This window comes from Cyrtonyx montezumae, unplaced genomic scaffold, assembly GCF_038088225.1.
Source record: "Cyrtonyx montezumae isolate F1298 unplaced genomic scaffold, pur_monq_1.0 scaffold_3, whole genome shotgun sequence".
Classification (NCBI taxonomy): Eukaryota; Metazoa; Chordata; class Aves; order Galliformes; family Odontophoridae; genus Cyrtonyx; species Cyrtonyx montezumae.
In genome coordinates this window covers 102,157,859-102,174,911 of record NW_027072034.1, presented here as the reverse complement: position 1 = coordinate 102,174,911, position 17,053 = coordinate 102,157,859, and the positions used below count along the sequence as shown (strand labels likewise).

The following is a 17,053-nucleotide window of genomic DNA, read 5'->3' as shown; positions in this document are numbered from 1 at the left end:
GAAGTCCTAATGAGTGGATCTATACTTCCTTCTGGGTCTTTTGCAAACCTGGTAATGAATGTTGTGTAATCTCTGTCACTTGACTGTAGATCTAATTTTAGGTACTGATGTTTGATTTGGAGATTTTTAGTGCTTTTGGAAAGACCAGAACGATTTGCATTTCCATGACCTGCATTGTTTTGAATCTTAATTGCTGTCCCTTAATCACATAATCACTAGGAACCCGATCCTTCAGACACTTAATGTTGTTTGCACAGCAGGACTGTTGATAGGACTAAGAACTGTTTCCCATCTGAAGTGTTTGTAGATTTGCATCCTGTCTCCAGCCAGAGTGGAGAGGACAACGATGGGGGTGGGCGAAAGCACAGGGAATAAACAGCTCATGGTTCAGGTTGCAGGCACAGGGAGGAGCTAAACCCTGCATCCCAAACAGGGTGGCACCAACCAGAGGAAATGAGCCTGACTCATCAGAAAGCTTTAATAATTTGCCCTTTATACAGATATTTCTTAGAGCAATCTGCATACTCAGTCTTCCATGTGGCTGACAGTTGTGAAGCCATGGCAGCATCTACAGACACCCAGAGCTTTGTCCTGTCAGCCTACCGCAGTTGAGGGCTTACCTGTGCAGAAAGACCTCATAGAATCCTTAGAGTTGGAAGGGACCTCTGAAGGCCATCTAGTCCAACTCCCCTGCAATGAACAGGGACACCATGGCTAGATAGGATTGCCCAGAGCCTGATCCAGCCTTGCACTGAAAGTCTCCAGGGATGGGGCAGCCACCACATCTATGGACAACCTGTTCCAGTGCCTCACTGCCTCGACTGTAAAAGACTTTTTCCTTATATCCAAAAAATCTCTCCTCTTTGAGCTTGGAGCCTCACTCTTACTGTTTTCCCAGTCTGGTTTTCAGTGTGATGTTGCTTCTATTCCCACAAGACAAAACCTTTTCAGTTATTGATGGCAGTTAATAGCTCGTGGAGGGATGTGTGAGGAGGTGTTTACGGAGAAAAAGAAATAAAAATAAAGGCTGAGGTTTCTGGACTGAAACAGCTGAACTGCTGTGCTGATATCAGAAGCAGGTGAGTGGAACAAGTTGTGTCTGAGAGAAAGACATTGGAATATAGATGTCATATATATGGATGTGAAACAGTTCTAAAAATGTGCCGCATCTCAAAGATGGGCAAACTACAGACTTGAGTTCTGCTCCATTTGAGGCTACATGTTGAATTCTGGTGCACACCATTAGTTCGGAGAGGCGAACGTTTTGTGTTGGAATTACCTGTCAGTGGTTTGTGTCAGCCTTGCCAGGGCTGCCTGCATTTAGGTAGTATGGGAACAAAGGGAATTGAGAACTTTTCTAGGTTATAGCATTTTTCAAATCCTCCCAAATACTGTCTCCAGTGGGCTTCTCACCTACAGCTTTAAGACATTTGTCAGCCTCATGGGACCTCTGATAAACATCAAATAGATTCCCTGAAGTACTTTGCTAAGATCAAGTGCAGCAAAAGACTCAGTGCTGTCTCATTCTCTGCCCAGCCTTGGGCACAGATTTGAGCAACATGAGAGCTGCTGTGACCCACGTCATCTGGCAGTGGTCCCCAAGAGTTTGTTTACACTGGATATTTTTTCACAAGAATGTAATTACACCACTGAAACTATATGAGCATGAAAACTTTGCACGTGTAGCAGAGTTAAGCCAGGCAATGAGTTTTGTTGTAAGCTGTATTTAATACCAGGGTGGTGTGTCACCAATAACCAACCTTGCTACTGACAAACCGCACCTATAGGCCATGAACCAGCTGTGGATTTCCAGCATTACATTTCAGCTCTGTGCTTTTGCTCCTGATACCTCTAACCTGCAAGAGCTGGCCAAGCATACAGTTCTGCACCGTACGCAGCACATCAGTGTTCTGCAAGGAAAGAGGTGATCTGAGGTTACTTCAGGTGTATATTGATATCTTCAGTCAAATGATTATCTATTTTTTTCTGTAGGACTTCTGCCTTAGCCAGGGCTTGATTCTGCGGGGTGCTGAGCCTGGCTGTGAGACATCGACTGTCCCTTGTTTCCTGCCATCAGCAGTGCAGGAGAGCAGTCATTATCCTTCAGGGATACTTGACATCTTTTGGAAATGCTGAGCACCTTCCAGGACTGGAGCTACTAGGATGAACAGGGCAGAAACAGGCTCATGCTTTGCATTTGGCCCAGACTGCTCTTTAGAAGGACACGAGGAAGTTCTTTATTCTGGACTATGAGCCTGCTCCTGCTTTGACTGAAGTGAGAGGATTTTATTTCTGTACTTTGATGTAGAGAGATTGATTTTCATCAGCTTGTGGCTGTTGAGTAGCAAGCAAGGCAGTCTGGCTGCTCCACAGCATCACAGGCTGGCTCAGCCACAAACACAGCATCATCATCTTTTTCGCACCTTCCTTTGCTCACCTTCATCAAACAGCTCCTCTTCATTAAAGCAGTACCTCTGCCTCTCTGCTTGCCTTAGATGTGTTATAACACTGCTGTGAAGCACAGAATTCCCTGAAGCCTTAGAGAGAAAAAGATAAATAAGACATCTCGAGCCATCACTACACAGAGAGAAAAGGAGAACACGGTGCTGATTTCAGCGAATACCCATGCTTCCACAACACTTACTCACTGTTAGGCTACTCCACAAACCTTTTATGTAAAGAAAATCTGCAAGAATAGCAACAAAGATGACATAATGAATGAAGTGAGCAGTTATTTTTGGCTGCCCCTAGTTTGGGTGACATTGAGTTTGGCCACAGCACCTGCCATGATGGCTTGATATAGTTTGAAATAGTGCATGAATAATAAGCGAAGCCCACTTCTTGTAAAATTCAGTGTTTGAGGGTTTTTTAATGTCCTTTTATCGTGTTCCTGTTGCTTGACTTTATCTGAAGGGATTATGTTTAGAGTGCGTACATAGACAAATAGATACTCTAATAAAAAATGCAATAGTTGGTAAGGTACAGGCAACATGAAGCACACAGTGCAGGCTACTACCAACTCCAGACAAAAAATGGTTACTAATGTAACTGAAAATTGTACTTTGGTCATTAAAAATCACAGATAACAAACTGGTAAAGTATCCTTCTGACTGGCTTACTTTCAGGAGGCTAGATTCTATTTGTCAATGTAGATCAAGAGAATGGTGAAAGAGGGAAATAAGTTATGCTTTCTGTTCTAGTAACTAGAATGAGGGGTTGAAAGGGAAATGCAGGTTTCAATCTGATAAGTAAGCACATGATATATGGCAGGCTTATGACAGTGTTGTTGCAGGCCGGGAGAGCTCGGGAGGGTCATGTATTTCTGAGCCCTCTGAGGCTGGCAATTCTAGCTCTTTATCCAGTTGCCATCTTCTCTGCTCATGGAGAGAGTACCCACATTGAGAGGCTTTGTCAGGACTCACCATCCAACACCATCTGATGGATCACCTATTATAGAGCCTGAAGACTTTAAATCTGCCCAAGAGGGGTTTCCAAATCTCAGAATGAATGATTTCATAATCAGTGACCTGACTTCCAGAGCTACATGATAGTACTAAATCTCATTAAAGATAATAGACTAAAAGAAATGTAAGCTTTTTGACCAATTTTCCAATTAAAATTGACTTTTCCGGGGAGAAAAAGAACAAACCAAACCAAACAGAAAAAGCTTATCTGGAAAGTTAAATACTCTAATTTCTCAAATGCAGAATCCTGAAACACCTTGTTTCATCAACTTCCAGCAAGAAGTAGCATTAATGAACACTGTGGCAGTAGCCTGGATTCTAGAAAGATCAGGGGAAAAGGAGAAACTGCAGTCGAAACATTTGGCTTGTCACAATTGTTATATGGCACCATGGCTGCAACATCATAATGTGCAATAAAAGTGACATGACAAGTTTTCTTTGAAAAGCACTTTGGTTTTGGAATAAAAACACATGCATCAAAAATATGGCATAGCCTTCTGTATTGCATAATGCATTGCATAAGAGAAAATAGAGAATAGCTGTTTCACATTAATGTTTTGTCACATGGGCAGGTGAGGCATGCCAATGGTGAATGAAATTTCACCGTAGAAAGCAAATGAGAAAAGAAGTTTCTGATTCAGTCAACTTCAAAATCGCACTTCATTCACAGTGATGTTTTAAACTATTATAGTTCCAAGCGTGATGACTGTGACTGAAAGAGCTTTGACAGAAGGAGGATATTTTTACCATGTCAAGTGTCAGCCCACTGGATTTAATAAAAAAATCACTTAAGTCTCATTGCCTGTAATTTCCCAAGCACAGTCAGAATCCTTATTTCGATGGATTTTTTTTCTTACAGCAACAGGAGAAAAAGACATTTTTTTAACTGGCTGAGGATTTCTGGCATTTAAACTATTTTAATTACTTGTTTCTAAACTTAGAATATGTATCGAATTTAATGCTTTTCTAAAATCTTGATGCAAATTCTGAGATTTTCCATCAAGCCAGAACACATTTTAATGGACTTAAGAAAGAAGGAAATCAAATCGAAGAGCAAGCAACCCCACATTTTTCACTGCATTCCTCTTTTCTAAGATTCACGAAATGAAAACAAAACCCACATAATATTTAATTGCCAAAATCATTCCATTTTATTTATTTATTTATTTTGTGAGCCGCAGAAGGCAAAATCCATCATTCCCACCTCCAGGTCAGCTGCTCAGCCTTTTCCTTTTTTTTTTTTTTTCCCTCGGAGATGACTGCTATATCCATCTCTTTCCAGTAGAGGTGCCAGTGAGAAGAACTGGGTATTAGGAACCTCGTATTCAAGACTTAGGCAAGACTGAATTTCAGGAGTACCAAGGAATGTGCTGGATCAGACACCTGGGAGGTGCTTCTCTACATAATTACCACGGTTTTCTAGTAGGAGACTGCCTTAGGCCATCTGTGGCTCTGCACTGTGGGGCTTCAGGTCTCTCCTATAAAGATTGCGCTTAGTTAACTAAGGGAAAACATATTTAAGGACAGTGGGTGAAACAAAGTTGTGTAAGAAAGCCTACACACAACTTAACATTGAAACCACATGAGTAGGCCAGTGGGAGGCGGCTCCCAGTTGCAGCCTCAGCACCTCTGCAGTGGATGGCTTGGCAGGTACAGGGCCAGGCACAGACCTGAGGGTTGCCTGCAGCTGATGCCTGATGCTGCAAGTGGAATTCACCAAGGAGGCTGTAGGCTTACACCACAAGGAATGATTTGTCACTGTGTTATTTTAGGTGCATGCTCATTAAGTTACAACAAACATCAGGCTGCAATAAGGTCTGCTATCTACTCTTGAGTTTGCTATTTATCTCATCCAAGGAGACTGTAAAAACACAGCAGGCAGTGGAGGAAAGCAGACTTTTGGTTGAATATAGCTTCCAGTAGGTAAGAGCAGCAGTGAAGATGGGATGGCACAGGCCAGGGTAGGTAATGGGGCCCTGGCTAATAGTCCTTGCTGGAGCCCTGCTACTGTGTCCTACTGCTCTTAGTAGTACCTTATCACAGATGTGCCTGCTGATGCTGCAAATGAATCTTCATTCCATTACAAAGAGATGCACAACTACCTATAGGCAAAAGTTTAGTGAGCCCGAATCCTGTTTGGTGTTAAAAATGTTGATGGTCAACTGCTGGGACTGGCAGCGCAGTGAGGATGGAGCAGAGTGAGTTATGAGTTTATCAGTTTTGATTCAGTCACTCTTTGCTGCTAATCAAATTGTGACATTCAGCTCAGCATTGTTTTGAAAAGTAATTACTCAGTTGTGTCTATGCAGTCCAAGTAGACCAAAAAGAATATGCTAACTCAAATCAACTTTTGCCACAGAGGTAGCATCAGGAAGGATTAAGCAATGTAGAAGTCTTTGCCGGAGAGATGTACAGCAAAGTACATTTTGTTCCTTTTGTGAAGACTGTATCATTATGTTGCTTGCTGTTACAAAAAGAAGCTGATACACGCAAGACAATGCTATTCCAGTTAATGCTACGAAGCATTACATTGTGTAGGTGAGGTGTGCAAGCACATGAGAACTGCTTGGGTTGGTGTTTTGTAGTTGGGAGCTACAGAGCTCTGCAAGGCCTCACATCAGCAACACAACACACAACTTCCTCTAAAAACAACTTTTAAGAAGCATTTGAAGTGCCAGGGTGTCTCCCATGAACGTAGTACTGACATAAATTCTGAATTACAGTTGCCAAATAATTCACACCTCCTTCAGTACATTCCCAGTGACTACTGATTGCTCACGTAAGATGGAAAGTGCTCGGGTTCGGCATGTTGCGATGAAAGAGGAACACGATATAAATAACCAGATGACTGCTGTGTGCCAGTGCCTTTTTAACCCGAAAGTTCCCGATTTGTGTCACTGCTTGCGTGGACTCCGCTCCTCTCCTGGCTGCCACGCCACCGTGCTGCCCAAGTCATTACTCAAATGGCGAGAGGGAAACGACCATTTTCAGGGCGAAGCCTGACAACACCGCTTCCTTCAGTAATTAGCAGCGCAGGTTGCAGCACGGATTATTTCTATTTAGGCTGCGTGCCGACGCACCGTGGCCTGCACTTCCCGCACCGCATCTCGGCAGCAGCATTCAGCGGGGCGCGCACCCCTCGTGAAGGAGCGAGAGCTGGGGGGCAGCCCTCGCACGGCAGAGGCCGCTTTCCCGCACGCACCCCACCCCCCAAAATAAAGAGGTCCCGCGGGAACTACAATTCCCACAAGGCTCCGGGAGCGGGGCACGACGGGAGGCCGCCGCCACCGAGAAACGACGGCGGGGAGGGCTCGAGGGCGCGCGTGCGCGGAAGGAGGCGTGGCCGGCGGTTTCCCTCCCCCCCCTGCTGTGTGTCGGCTTGGGGCGGCCGTCGCCATTTAGCGCGGAGACGGCCCGCAGGCGGCCGCGGCGCCTCCGCTCTGTCCTCCCCGCCGCGGCGCGGGGCGCCACTCGGACTCGCGCGGCCTCGGCTCCTCGGTGTGAGGCGGCGGGCGGCCCGGTGAGGAGAGGCGGCGGCGGCGGCGGCGGCGGCGGGGGGCGGCAGCTGAAGGAGGAGGAGGGGGGTTTCCGGCTCCCCGCGAGGCGGTGGTCGGCGGCGGCCGCCGCTGCTGAGGGAGCGCGGCCCGGCCTCGCGCGGGCGGTAGCTGCCTGGCGGGAGGGGGAGGCTGCGTCCGCCATGGGCGCCCCTGCGAGGCGGGGCTGAGCCCCGCGGCCCCTTCGCTGCCCCCGCTGAGGGCGCTGGGCCCGCCCGCTGCGAGTGACTGAGCGCGGCGGCCGCTGCCTCCCGCGGCCTGTCCCTGCTTCGCGGGCCCTCGCTGCGGGGTAGTTCCCGGGCCTGCCCCGGCCTTCTCTCTCCCGCCCTTCCCTCCTTTCCCCGTCCGGCCCTGCGCCCCGGCTCTCTCGCGGTGCTCCATGTCGGACCCGCTGCCCGTTGCCCCGCTGCAGGATGGATGCAGACGTTGAGCGGGGAGCCGCCCCGCTGGCCCACCCTCCCCAGCAGCCGCCTCCCAGCTCCGCCGCCGGGAGCCCTTGGGACCCTCCTGTCTCGCAGCTGCGGCCGCGGCCGGGCGCGCTCCCCGCGCAGTGAGCCGCCTCTCCTCTCCCCTCGCCTCCCCCCCCCCCCCGCCCCGCCCCAGCAGCGCTTCCCCGGGCCGCGATGTCGGGGGGAGCCGCGGACGGCGCCCCTCCGGCTCCCCGCTTCCTAGCTCCCCCGCCGCCGCCCCCCAAGAACGGTTCCAGCTCGGACAGCTCCGTCGGGGAGAAGCTGGGAGCCGCCGAGCACGGAGCCTCCGGGACCGGCGGAGCGAGCGGTGGAGCGGGGAGCGGAGGCCGTAGCGAGGAGTACCGCCGCCGCCGCCACACCATGGACAAGGACAGCCGAGGGGCGGCAGCCACCGAGCACCGCTTCTTCCGCCGGAGCGTGATCTGCGACTCCAACGCGACGGCCTTGGAGCTGCCCAGCCTGCAGCCCGCCGCGCCCTCGGCCCCCGTGTCGGGAGGCAGCGCCGCTCCCTTGGTCTCTCCTCCTGAGTGCGTCCGCACCACCTGCATCACTGTCGGCGCCTCGCGGGCCTCCTCGCTGCTGCAGCAGCCCCCGCCACCTGCCCCGCTCCCCCTGGAAGGACGCTCTGCCCAGGATCCACCCGCCGCCAAGGATGCTGCCCCGCTGCTGCCCAAAGAGGAGGAGGATGAGGCTGCCACGCTGCCCCCCACCAGCGCCGCTGGCAGCACGTCAGCTGCCAGCCGGGAGTTTGAGGAGCGGAGGACGCAGCAGGAGGACATAGAGGAGCTGGAGACTAAGGCGGTGGGCATCTCCCCTGACGGCCGCTTTCTGAAGTTTGACATCGAGATTGGAAGAGGCTCTTTCAAAACTGTATATAAAGGACTGGATACTGATACCACTGTGGAAGTCGCCTGGTGCGAGCTGCAGGTAAAATAAATAAAAATGGTAACTTATCAGAGTGTGGCCAGGCTTCTAGGTACTTGGCTGTGTGTGTGATTTAAAAACCTGTGTATTTGAGGTCTAGTTTACATAGACAGGGAACTGCGGATCTTACTTGAGCCACCCTCTCTGGAGAAAAGTGCAGCATTTCCTTGGAGTCTGAATATTTTTTTTTTTTTGCTTTTTATCTTCAGAGGTCGTACTACAGTTATGTTTCTTGTGACATCTTGCGTTTTACTACCAGTTTTATTACCAAAGGTAACTAGGTTTGTAGAAGTACTTGAATGCAGCTCAGAGAGATTGAGGGAAAATCTGTCATAAGTTAATAACAGTAACTTTTTGAAGTTTGTATTTATGTGCTTCTCATAGCACTTTGTGTGTTGTGGCACTGGGTTATTGTAGGCATAGAAAATATCCTGAGTCATTTAGTGAATGGTTTTAAGTTGTGAAAAACTGCTTCTCGTTCTGAGAAGCTAGGGTTCTTGCTTGATACAGGTACAAGGAGGAAATTAAGTATCTCCTTTATGAAGGAAGCTTTGAAAAACCTCAAGCTCAACCTTTGCAGATGGCTGGTGGATAAAACAGAAATGAGAATAAGGCCCCAGTTCTGCCCAAGCCCAATCCAATGATGGCAAAAATGCCCTCAGTTCACACGAGTCAGAGCTTGTGTAACTGAGAGCCAGGTTGCTGTGCAACAACCTTAAAAGAAGTGGGAAGAGCTGGGGTACCAGGAACAAATATCTGGTGTAGTATTTGGCTTTCAAAGCCTCAGTGTTAAATTAAAAGGATAGTGCTTACTTTTTAGTGTTGTTTCAGTACAGTCTACAGGAGGGACTCATGTACTATGGCTTCATTATTCTGTGTGTTCTGATGCAATTTAGGGCAGACAAAAGAGCATTGGGTCAGAATCCCGAGAGCTTTGGAGGAGGATGAGATAAGATAGCTCCCTGCAGTACTATAGGGAGACTTTGTTCTCCTCCAAAGCAATTTTGTATCTCATCCTACCACAGTACCTTTGTAGATCGTTATTGTCCTTAACTCTGTGCTTACTGGCTGTGGAAGTAAGCTTCCAGTTTTCTGAGACCCTTAAGAGTGCACTCTTCCTGCATACTGGTTATGTTCTTCCTGGGGTGGTTTTTGAGCATGATTTTTAAGTAGTGTTGGGCTCTGCCTAAGCTCTTTGCATGCAGTTTGAACCGAGATTGATCCTCCAAAATGGTATGACTTCTATTTCTAATTTTAATCTTTGTAGTTTTGCAGTTCTACTTTAACCTCTGAAATCTGTTTTAATCTTTACAGTATACTTACTGGTCAGAAACTAATGACAGCTTGGCATCAGTCACTTTCCAGTAATACCACCTCTGCTGGAACTGTCTTAGTCATGTTCTGTACTATGTGAATAGTCCAAAGTGAAGTGCCTTCTTTGAAACATGTAATTAAAAAGCTCACTTATGAAGAATATGTTGTCGAGCTCTCAGTTGATTGAAGGATTTCACAAGTGGTTTCTAAAATGACAGTGAGACTGCAAATAGTGGTTGGGGGAAAATGTTGGATGTTCTCCTTGAAGGCTATGTGTATATTGAAGGAGTACCTTGCAGATGAAATCATTTTGACAGCTGTAGCTTTCCTCTCATAAAGGGGCAGCATACAAAATGTTGTTTTTGAAACATAAGCATTATTTTTGTAGCTTTTAGAAGTACTCCTTGAAGGAGCAGTCTGTATGGTTAAAGATATTAAGATAAAGTCTTGCTTTATTGCGTCTAGAAATAAAAGGAGTAACTTGGGAGCTGTTGGTATGATGGCTACGTGCTCTTTTTTTATCTAGGAAAATATAAATGTTGACAGGACAGTGAAATTCCTTATGCGTGTTTTCTGTCAATGTCTGATTTCATGAAATGGTCTAAATTAAAACATCATCTTAGTTTTCTTGTATGATGCCCTGAAGATTGGTGAATCTTTGAAGCACTCTTTTATGGAAATATGTATGAATTTCTTCCATGCATACTATAGTAACCCTAACTATCTTGTGCTTGTTTTTAATTGCTTTGACATGTGTTTTTAGCAGTAAAATGAATTTCTTACTTGTGCTTATGCTAGCAAGCATAGACATCCAAGGTGTCCTACCTCTCCAGAGCCTGCTGTATTACCACTCTAGTGCTGCCAGGAGACCATGCAGGTTTAGTTGTTCACCTCTGCATTTGTCCAGAGTTGATGAAGGCACAACACAACTCTTTAAAATCACGTTCTTTCAGACTTTTCTAGCATGCTTTCACTGCTTCAGTTTCTTTAAGTTCTGTTTGGAAGAAAGCAATATACTGTCTGCTTTCCGTTCAGCTGAATTAGTGTTTAAATGTTGGAGCAAATCTTGTAGCAGGAGTTGGGTGGATCAAGGACAGGATGGACAGATGTGTAATAATTGTGTTCTCCATCATTGTAAAGGCACTCTGCCAGCGGCAATCTTATTTTTATGTCTTCTGTTGAGACAAAAGGTAAAATCCAGGGAAATCAGTTTCTTCTCAAAGAAATGTGGTTGCTGTTTTATCAAACACAGCTCAGGTTCCCAAGGTGCTGATGATCCTTTGGAGCGTACTGTTCTGTGTCCTTAAGAAGGCTTTTCAATAGCATTGTAATTTTACGCTTGATGTACTTAATTGTGGTGGAAATAGATATGACATTCTGTGGATTTCTCCTAACTTTCTGCTGTGAGAATCTCCAGCAGGAGAGGTGCTGGCCAAGACTTGTTAATTTTTCTTTATCTGAGGAAGATGGAAAGGTGTGATTAGAAGGAATTGGGTATTTCAGGGTTTCTCATAAATACATAACAAAAGTCCAAGCATGGCTGATAGACAATCCTAGCTTAACTTGCTCCTACAGACAGGCTATGAACTGTAACTGAACCTAGTTTAAATACTGGATGCAGCTATTTAATTGTGAAATACATGCCCAGCTGTGAGCATGGGGGAGATGGGAAGAGCTCAGCAGCAACTGCTTAGGGCTTCACTTACTGCATGGACACTGTTCAGCATTAACCTTTATATACTTTTATTCCCATTGTATAGGTTCATCTTGGCTCTAGTTATTCTGAATCAAGTGTGCCTCCTACTGTTGCCATAAGCACATCTCATAAATTTAGTGAAATGGTAGTTTTGGATTACTACTTTAATGGTATTGAAGTAGTAGGTAGAAGTTAGCAAAAGTGGTTAGTGCTGCTGTTTCCTATTGTAATTTAAAATGTCTTTTCCTGTACAATCATGTTATTGTTGAGACTTTTGGAGTAACATTTGAGGGGCATGTCTTTTGTCATCTCTCTGTACAGCTCAGGTAATGTGGCAAAAATGTGATGCCTCTTCCTGTTACTTCTGATAGATGAAGTTAATGCCAAAGGTAGTAAGAGTCATGTAGTTGATTATAAAAGCCACATCTTGGGGACAATGTGTCACCTTCTGAGTCCTTGTTTCAGTTTGAGTCAGTTTTAAACAAGATGCTTGTTAACCTCTGGTCTGTGGGAGAACACAGACTGGTACAGTCTCTACAAAATTTTGTGTAGAATTATTGCTATGGGTTCTGTTCAAATAAGTAACTTTTCAAATATGGAAGATTGAGCTGTTCTTAACTGTGTGTTTGTTGAGGATTTGGAGGCCTACCTACGTCCATGTGAATAGCATCTTCTTTTAAAGGAAGCACGATTTAGCAACTGCAACTAGAATGATATTTACATTAGCTGATAAACTATGAGCATGGGGAACTGTATACTGCATGCCTAGAATGTGCTATTATCACTGCTGTACCTTCTATTTCCTTTTCAGAAAGGACAGGACAGTCAGTTGTCAGTTACAGTTTGTGAACACATCTTGCTGATGTGTTGCCGCCTTTCTCACTCTACTGTCAGTGTGGTGCTGGTCTCATTACTGTGTACAATGCATGAGCTGATGGGGGGAAGGAGGTTGAGTGCTGTCTCCTAAGCAGGACAGAGCTTCTAAAGCTAAGCAGTGAGTTTGGAAGGCAAGCTGTGCAAGAACACGCTGTGCTAGTTCCTACTTTGAAGGGGGGGCTGAATGTGAACTTGGTTACCTTGAGTTAGGACTCTTGTAGGTAATCCAGCATTGGTTACATAAATGCACTTCTGTTGTGGACTGTAAATTATACATCAGGTATAGCGTATGAGATGCTGCAGCTTACCAATGGAGTTTTCCATAGGCAGTAGCTATGAAAAACAGTTGAAAGCAAACAATAGCTGAATGTCAGCTATGAAATTCTGTAGTGCAGTGAAATGATAATGCATCTAGTCATCACTTTTTTATCACAGGAAATAGCGACGTGCTGAATAATATTTCCATGGGTCAGATTTTATTTTACTGTAATGACCTGTGAAAGTTATACAAGCAACTTCCTGTATTCTAAGTTTTTAGTTGGGAGGTATGTCTCCACCTTCATTGATACTTCAGTTTTAATTCTACCTGTTTTTATATCTTAGCTGAAGCTCAGTTTAATACTGAGCTTTAGTTGCACGGATAAGAGTGGAATGTAGGTTCTATGCTCTGGAGGGTACACTCTGCTGCAGGCTTGCTGTAATCATCAGCCTACTGAAGCCACAGTACAATTCTTAAAAAATCTCTCAGCTTTCTGGACAGCTTTCTGGACTTTCTAAACTACAGTTTCAGAAGTTGCTTGCTCAACTTTGACAACCAAAAAAGGTCTTGTATCACATAGCTGTGGCATCCTGTAGTTTTTTTTTTTAAGCTGTTTGCATTTTGCTTGCTGAGAGTCCTGACTGCAGAGATACTGGCTCTCATGTGCACTCATAGCTGCATTAAAACAAAATGGAAAACCAGATGAAAACTTCTTTTGCAGCAGGAGGAAGCTGAGGGGTACAGACCTGAAATTCGTTTGACCGTTAACATGCTGGAAAACTATTACATCCTGCTAGTTCAGGGAGGATGAACAGTAATATCCTGAAATAAATATACACTCTTTTAACAATTGTAACTGTGCTCTGATTCTGTATATTTAAGGCTGTTGCAGTTTTAGATCAAAATGGAATCTAATCCAGTGTGATGATTCCTGTGTCTAAGTTATACTTCTGATCAGTGTTTGAAATAATGGTCTGTGAGCATAACTATGTGTTAATACAGTTGCTGTAATGTCAGTGTATGTCTCCATCTTATTAATACTTGTTAGATTCATGGTTGTTGCAAAAGCTCATAAGTGAAGGTGTATGACATTATCTGTTATTGGGTCTCTATTAGCTTTCCATCTGTTCTCAACTCTACGTTGTCTTATTGAAATATAATATTGAAGACCAAAAGGTGTAAATCCATAAATGTATGACACCTTTAGATCACACTGGATTTCTTTGTGCGCTCATACAGGGAGCTTGACGTTCTTGGAGTCAAATCTAAACTTTCAGTTACTTTTCCATATCATAGCACAGAATAGTTACTGGTACTTAACTGGCTTCAAGTCTCAGATTTGGAAACAACTCTGGCTGAAGAACAAAACCTAGCCATATTCTCGAGTGTTTGTGCTGTAATTGATACAATTGACAACTTGATAAATGACATGGGAAAGGGGCCAGACTAATTACCTGCAGAAGTATAAACAATGGTCTGACTCCTTCAGACTTTTACAGAGGTGACCCTGAAAGGGAGAAGGAAGCTTTAAAGTGCATTCTGGAGCTGCAGCTGTTAGGAGACCTCTACTTAGGAAAGTAATCTTACCTCAAAGGGATGTCAGTTCCAGGGATGGCTGTAGTTCAGTTTATAACTGGGTGGTTGCAAGACAATAATTGGATAAGTACATTCTGAAAATGCAGTGTTTCTTATGGAAATAAATATGTTAGTTCAGGTGCATTTGAGAACTGTAGAATCAAATCTCTTAAATGAGATTTGTTTTGGGTTTCTGTGGCTTAGAATAAAAATTTTTGAATGCATAAAGGAAAATATCTCTCTCTGGAAGGGATCCTGATAGAAATCTCTGGAGACATCCTGTGCAGGGTCTTTAGAGAGATGTCTTCCAGAGTAATAAATAAAACAGCAAGAGATCTGTGGTTGTCTGTAGGGATGCAATGCATGGTGTAGTGTAGTTTTAGCGTAGGTTAGTAACTTCCCTCAGGGCTGTGTTGTCCTCTTCCTTATTTTTTTTATTTCATACCAGCAGTTTGTCACACACAGCATGGAGAACCTGGGTGACAGTTGAAACTGTGCTATTTAACAAAGCCTGTGTTAAGCAGTGGCAGCCTTGGTGCTTCCTGTCATGAATGTCTTCAGAGACTTTCACTTCCTGTCAAGTCCAGCAGCTTCTTTGTGAGATCACTAACTGCCTCTCCCAAATCATGGCTGATTTGAAAGAAAAGCTGAGTACTTTTCTGTGCCAGTCTTTGGGTTCATGTTTTCAAGCTTGTCTTGATCTAGAGAGCTGTGAACTGAAAAATGCATATGCAGACATAATGGCTGTAATGTTTGGACTTTTGAGAAATACTAAATGCCATGCAAGTTTGCAGCTGGGCATAAGACTTTCTCTTGGCAGAGCATGTGTTATTTAGTAGCAGATGGTACCAAGTTACTATTTTTGACTCTTAAACTTTAAATATTGATTTCATGGTTTTAGCTTGGTCATGTGCACATACATTGTCTGGGAGAATGTTCCCCCAGTGTACTTGATGCACTAAATTACAGGAGTTATGGTGCTACTTGGAAACTGTTGTCTCAGTTTAGACAGAAGCCTTCAACTACTCCAAGACATCTAAAAGTCTTCAAACATACTGTTCAAATTCTTGTCCTGACCAGTGAGACCCAACTTTTTGTATGTGTGTTCTTGGAAGTATTGTTGTGGAGGCTGCCTGTAGTCCCCTGGGCTTTCTTCAAGCTCCTTTTGAGAGTAGTAGTGGTAGTTCTGTGCAGAACAGTGTCGGAATGTTTATGGATGATATTCTTCAGATATCCTTCTTTCTTCTTCCTATCCAACTTCCTTGGCATGTATTGAAGTTGTTGAAGATTTGGCAATTTAGAACCTGCTTTTTTTTTTTTTTGTGTGGGTTTTTTTTGCCCTCAGTATTCCCTTTGGGAGAGGGAGCTTGCTTTCTTTTTGTTTTAAGGAGTAATCGGCAGGTTGAACCCATAACTTATATTTACAAAGGATAAATGTTGTGTTAATAATGTTGTGTGCTATGTGACGCTTTCCTCTTAACCCAATAAGGGATTCTTGCAGTAAGATCATCTCAGATACTGCTAAACTTTTTTTATTGTAAGCTAGAGTCAAAAGGCATGTGATACAGTGAGCAGAAGTCAGATTCAGTTCTCAGATGCACTTCTGAACTTATCTCACTGATCACTTTGCTGTGATGCATGCTATATGTGTTCAGATAATTCTAAAGCACTTCCAGGTTTGCCTGGGTAGTTCCCAGCAGTGCTGTGTTTTACTCTGCCTGAATCCCAGGCAACTTAACATACTTACTTTTTCGGCAAAGGATATTTCAACATGCTGAAAAGTATATTTGTAATGGTATTTTCTTTGTCTTCCAGAAGCTGTTTAAGTATTAATGTCCACCTAAAGGAATGAGTGTTCTTCACAAGTGTAATATATTCCAAATTGCTCAGGCGAAGTAACTTACCAACTTCTGATTTATCATTTTAGGCCTAAGTAGAATCTTTGGGTCTGCTACCTCCATGCTTATTCACAGCTTAGAAATCTTGCAAAGATTTTGTACGTGCGTGATGGCCACCTATGCTGTAGACAAAATATCTGTGTGCTATGAAGTGATAATTAAGGACTCTGGGTGTAGCTCTTTGCCCAGATCTGTGTATTTTAATGTAGGGATGTCATTTCTTTTTGTACTCAGTGTGACCAAGAATGTGGTACTTACATCACTTAATCTAATGGCAGTACTCTGGGCAGCAATACACTGATATATCTGTTTTCTGGATGAGATCATTATGGTGGTTTCTGTCTTCTCGTTTCTGTGGTGGTTGGCAGGATTCCCCCTAGTATCTTACCGGTAAGAATAAAATGAAGGGGGAAGGCTCTGGGGATGCAGATGCTGTGTTTGGAGCCATATTCCAGGACATCTTGGATCTTGTCACCTCTGTTACTAAATATCGTGGGTAGAAACTTTTGATGGCTAGTTAGTGCACTGATTATTTGCTTTTTTAAGACAGCAGGTGATGAAAACAAGCTTTATTACACTTCTTGCATGGGGGGGAAGGGGGGAAATTAGTCCTTTCTTGTTGAGCTGCCCTGGATCATTTATTTCATCGGAATGTTTTCAACCATTCCTGACTTTGTGGCGTCAGTGTCTGAAGGCAGTGAGTTCTGATGGCAGATCTGGGGTTACCAAAAGAAAGTAAGCAGCTGCAAATGGAAGAGCTCATTTAAGTGATTGAGAGGTTGTTTTTTTTTTTTAACCACCATTTGGAAGGAAAAAGGGAATGGGAAGAGTGATTTCTAATGTAATTTGGGTAAATTTGAAAGAGCTATGTAGGACTTCTTGACTGAACTTAAGATAGTACAAAGTGATACTAGCAATTAGGTACATTTTAACTGGTTTTGGCTGTTTGATAGTCTCATGATGGTTCAAGGCTGTCCAACTGGTGGTGTTACACAGCTGTCTTGGATATTTTCCTCCCTTAGA

At 44.3% G+C, this 17,053-nt stretch overlaps 1 protein-coding gene across 7 annotated transcripts in view; it reads left to right on the top strand.

Moving 5' to 3' along the window:
* The first annotated feature begins 6,843 nt into the window (after nt 1-6,843).
* The window catches only part of WNK1 (WNK lysine deficient protein kinase 1), a 97,428-nt gene continuing 87,218 nt past the window's right edge, over nt 6,844-17,053 (top strand). For all 7 annotated transcript variants that reach the window (XM_065742557.1, XM_065742556.1, XM_065742554.1 and 4 more), the window contains exon 1: nt 6,844-8,415. In XM_065742557.1, coding sequence (XP_065598629.1) covers nt 7,642-8,415 — 774 coding nt within the window. In that variant the 5' untranslated portion in view covers nt 6,844-7,641. The remainder of the gene's footprint in view (nt 8,416-17,053) is intronic.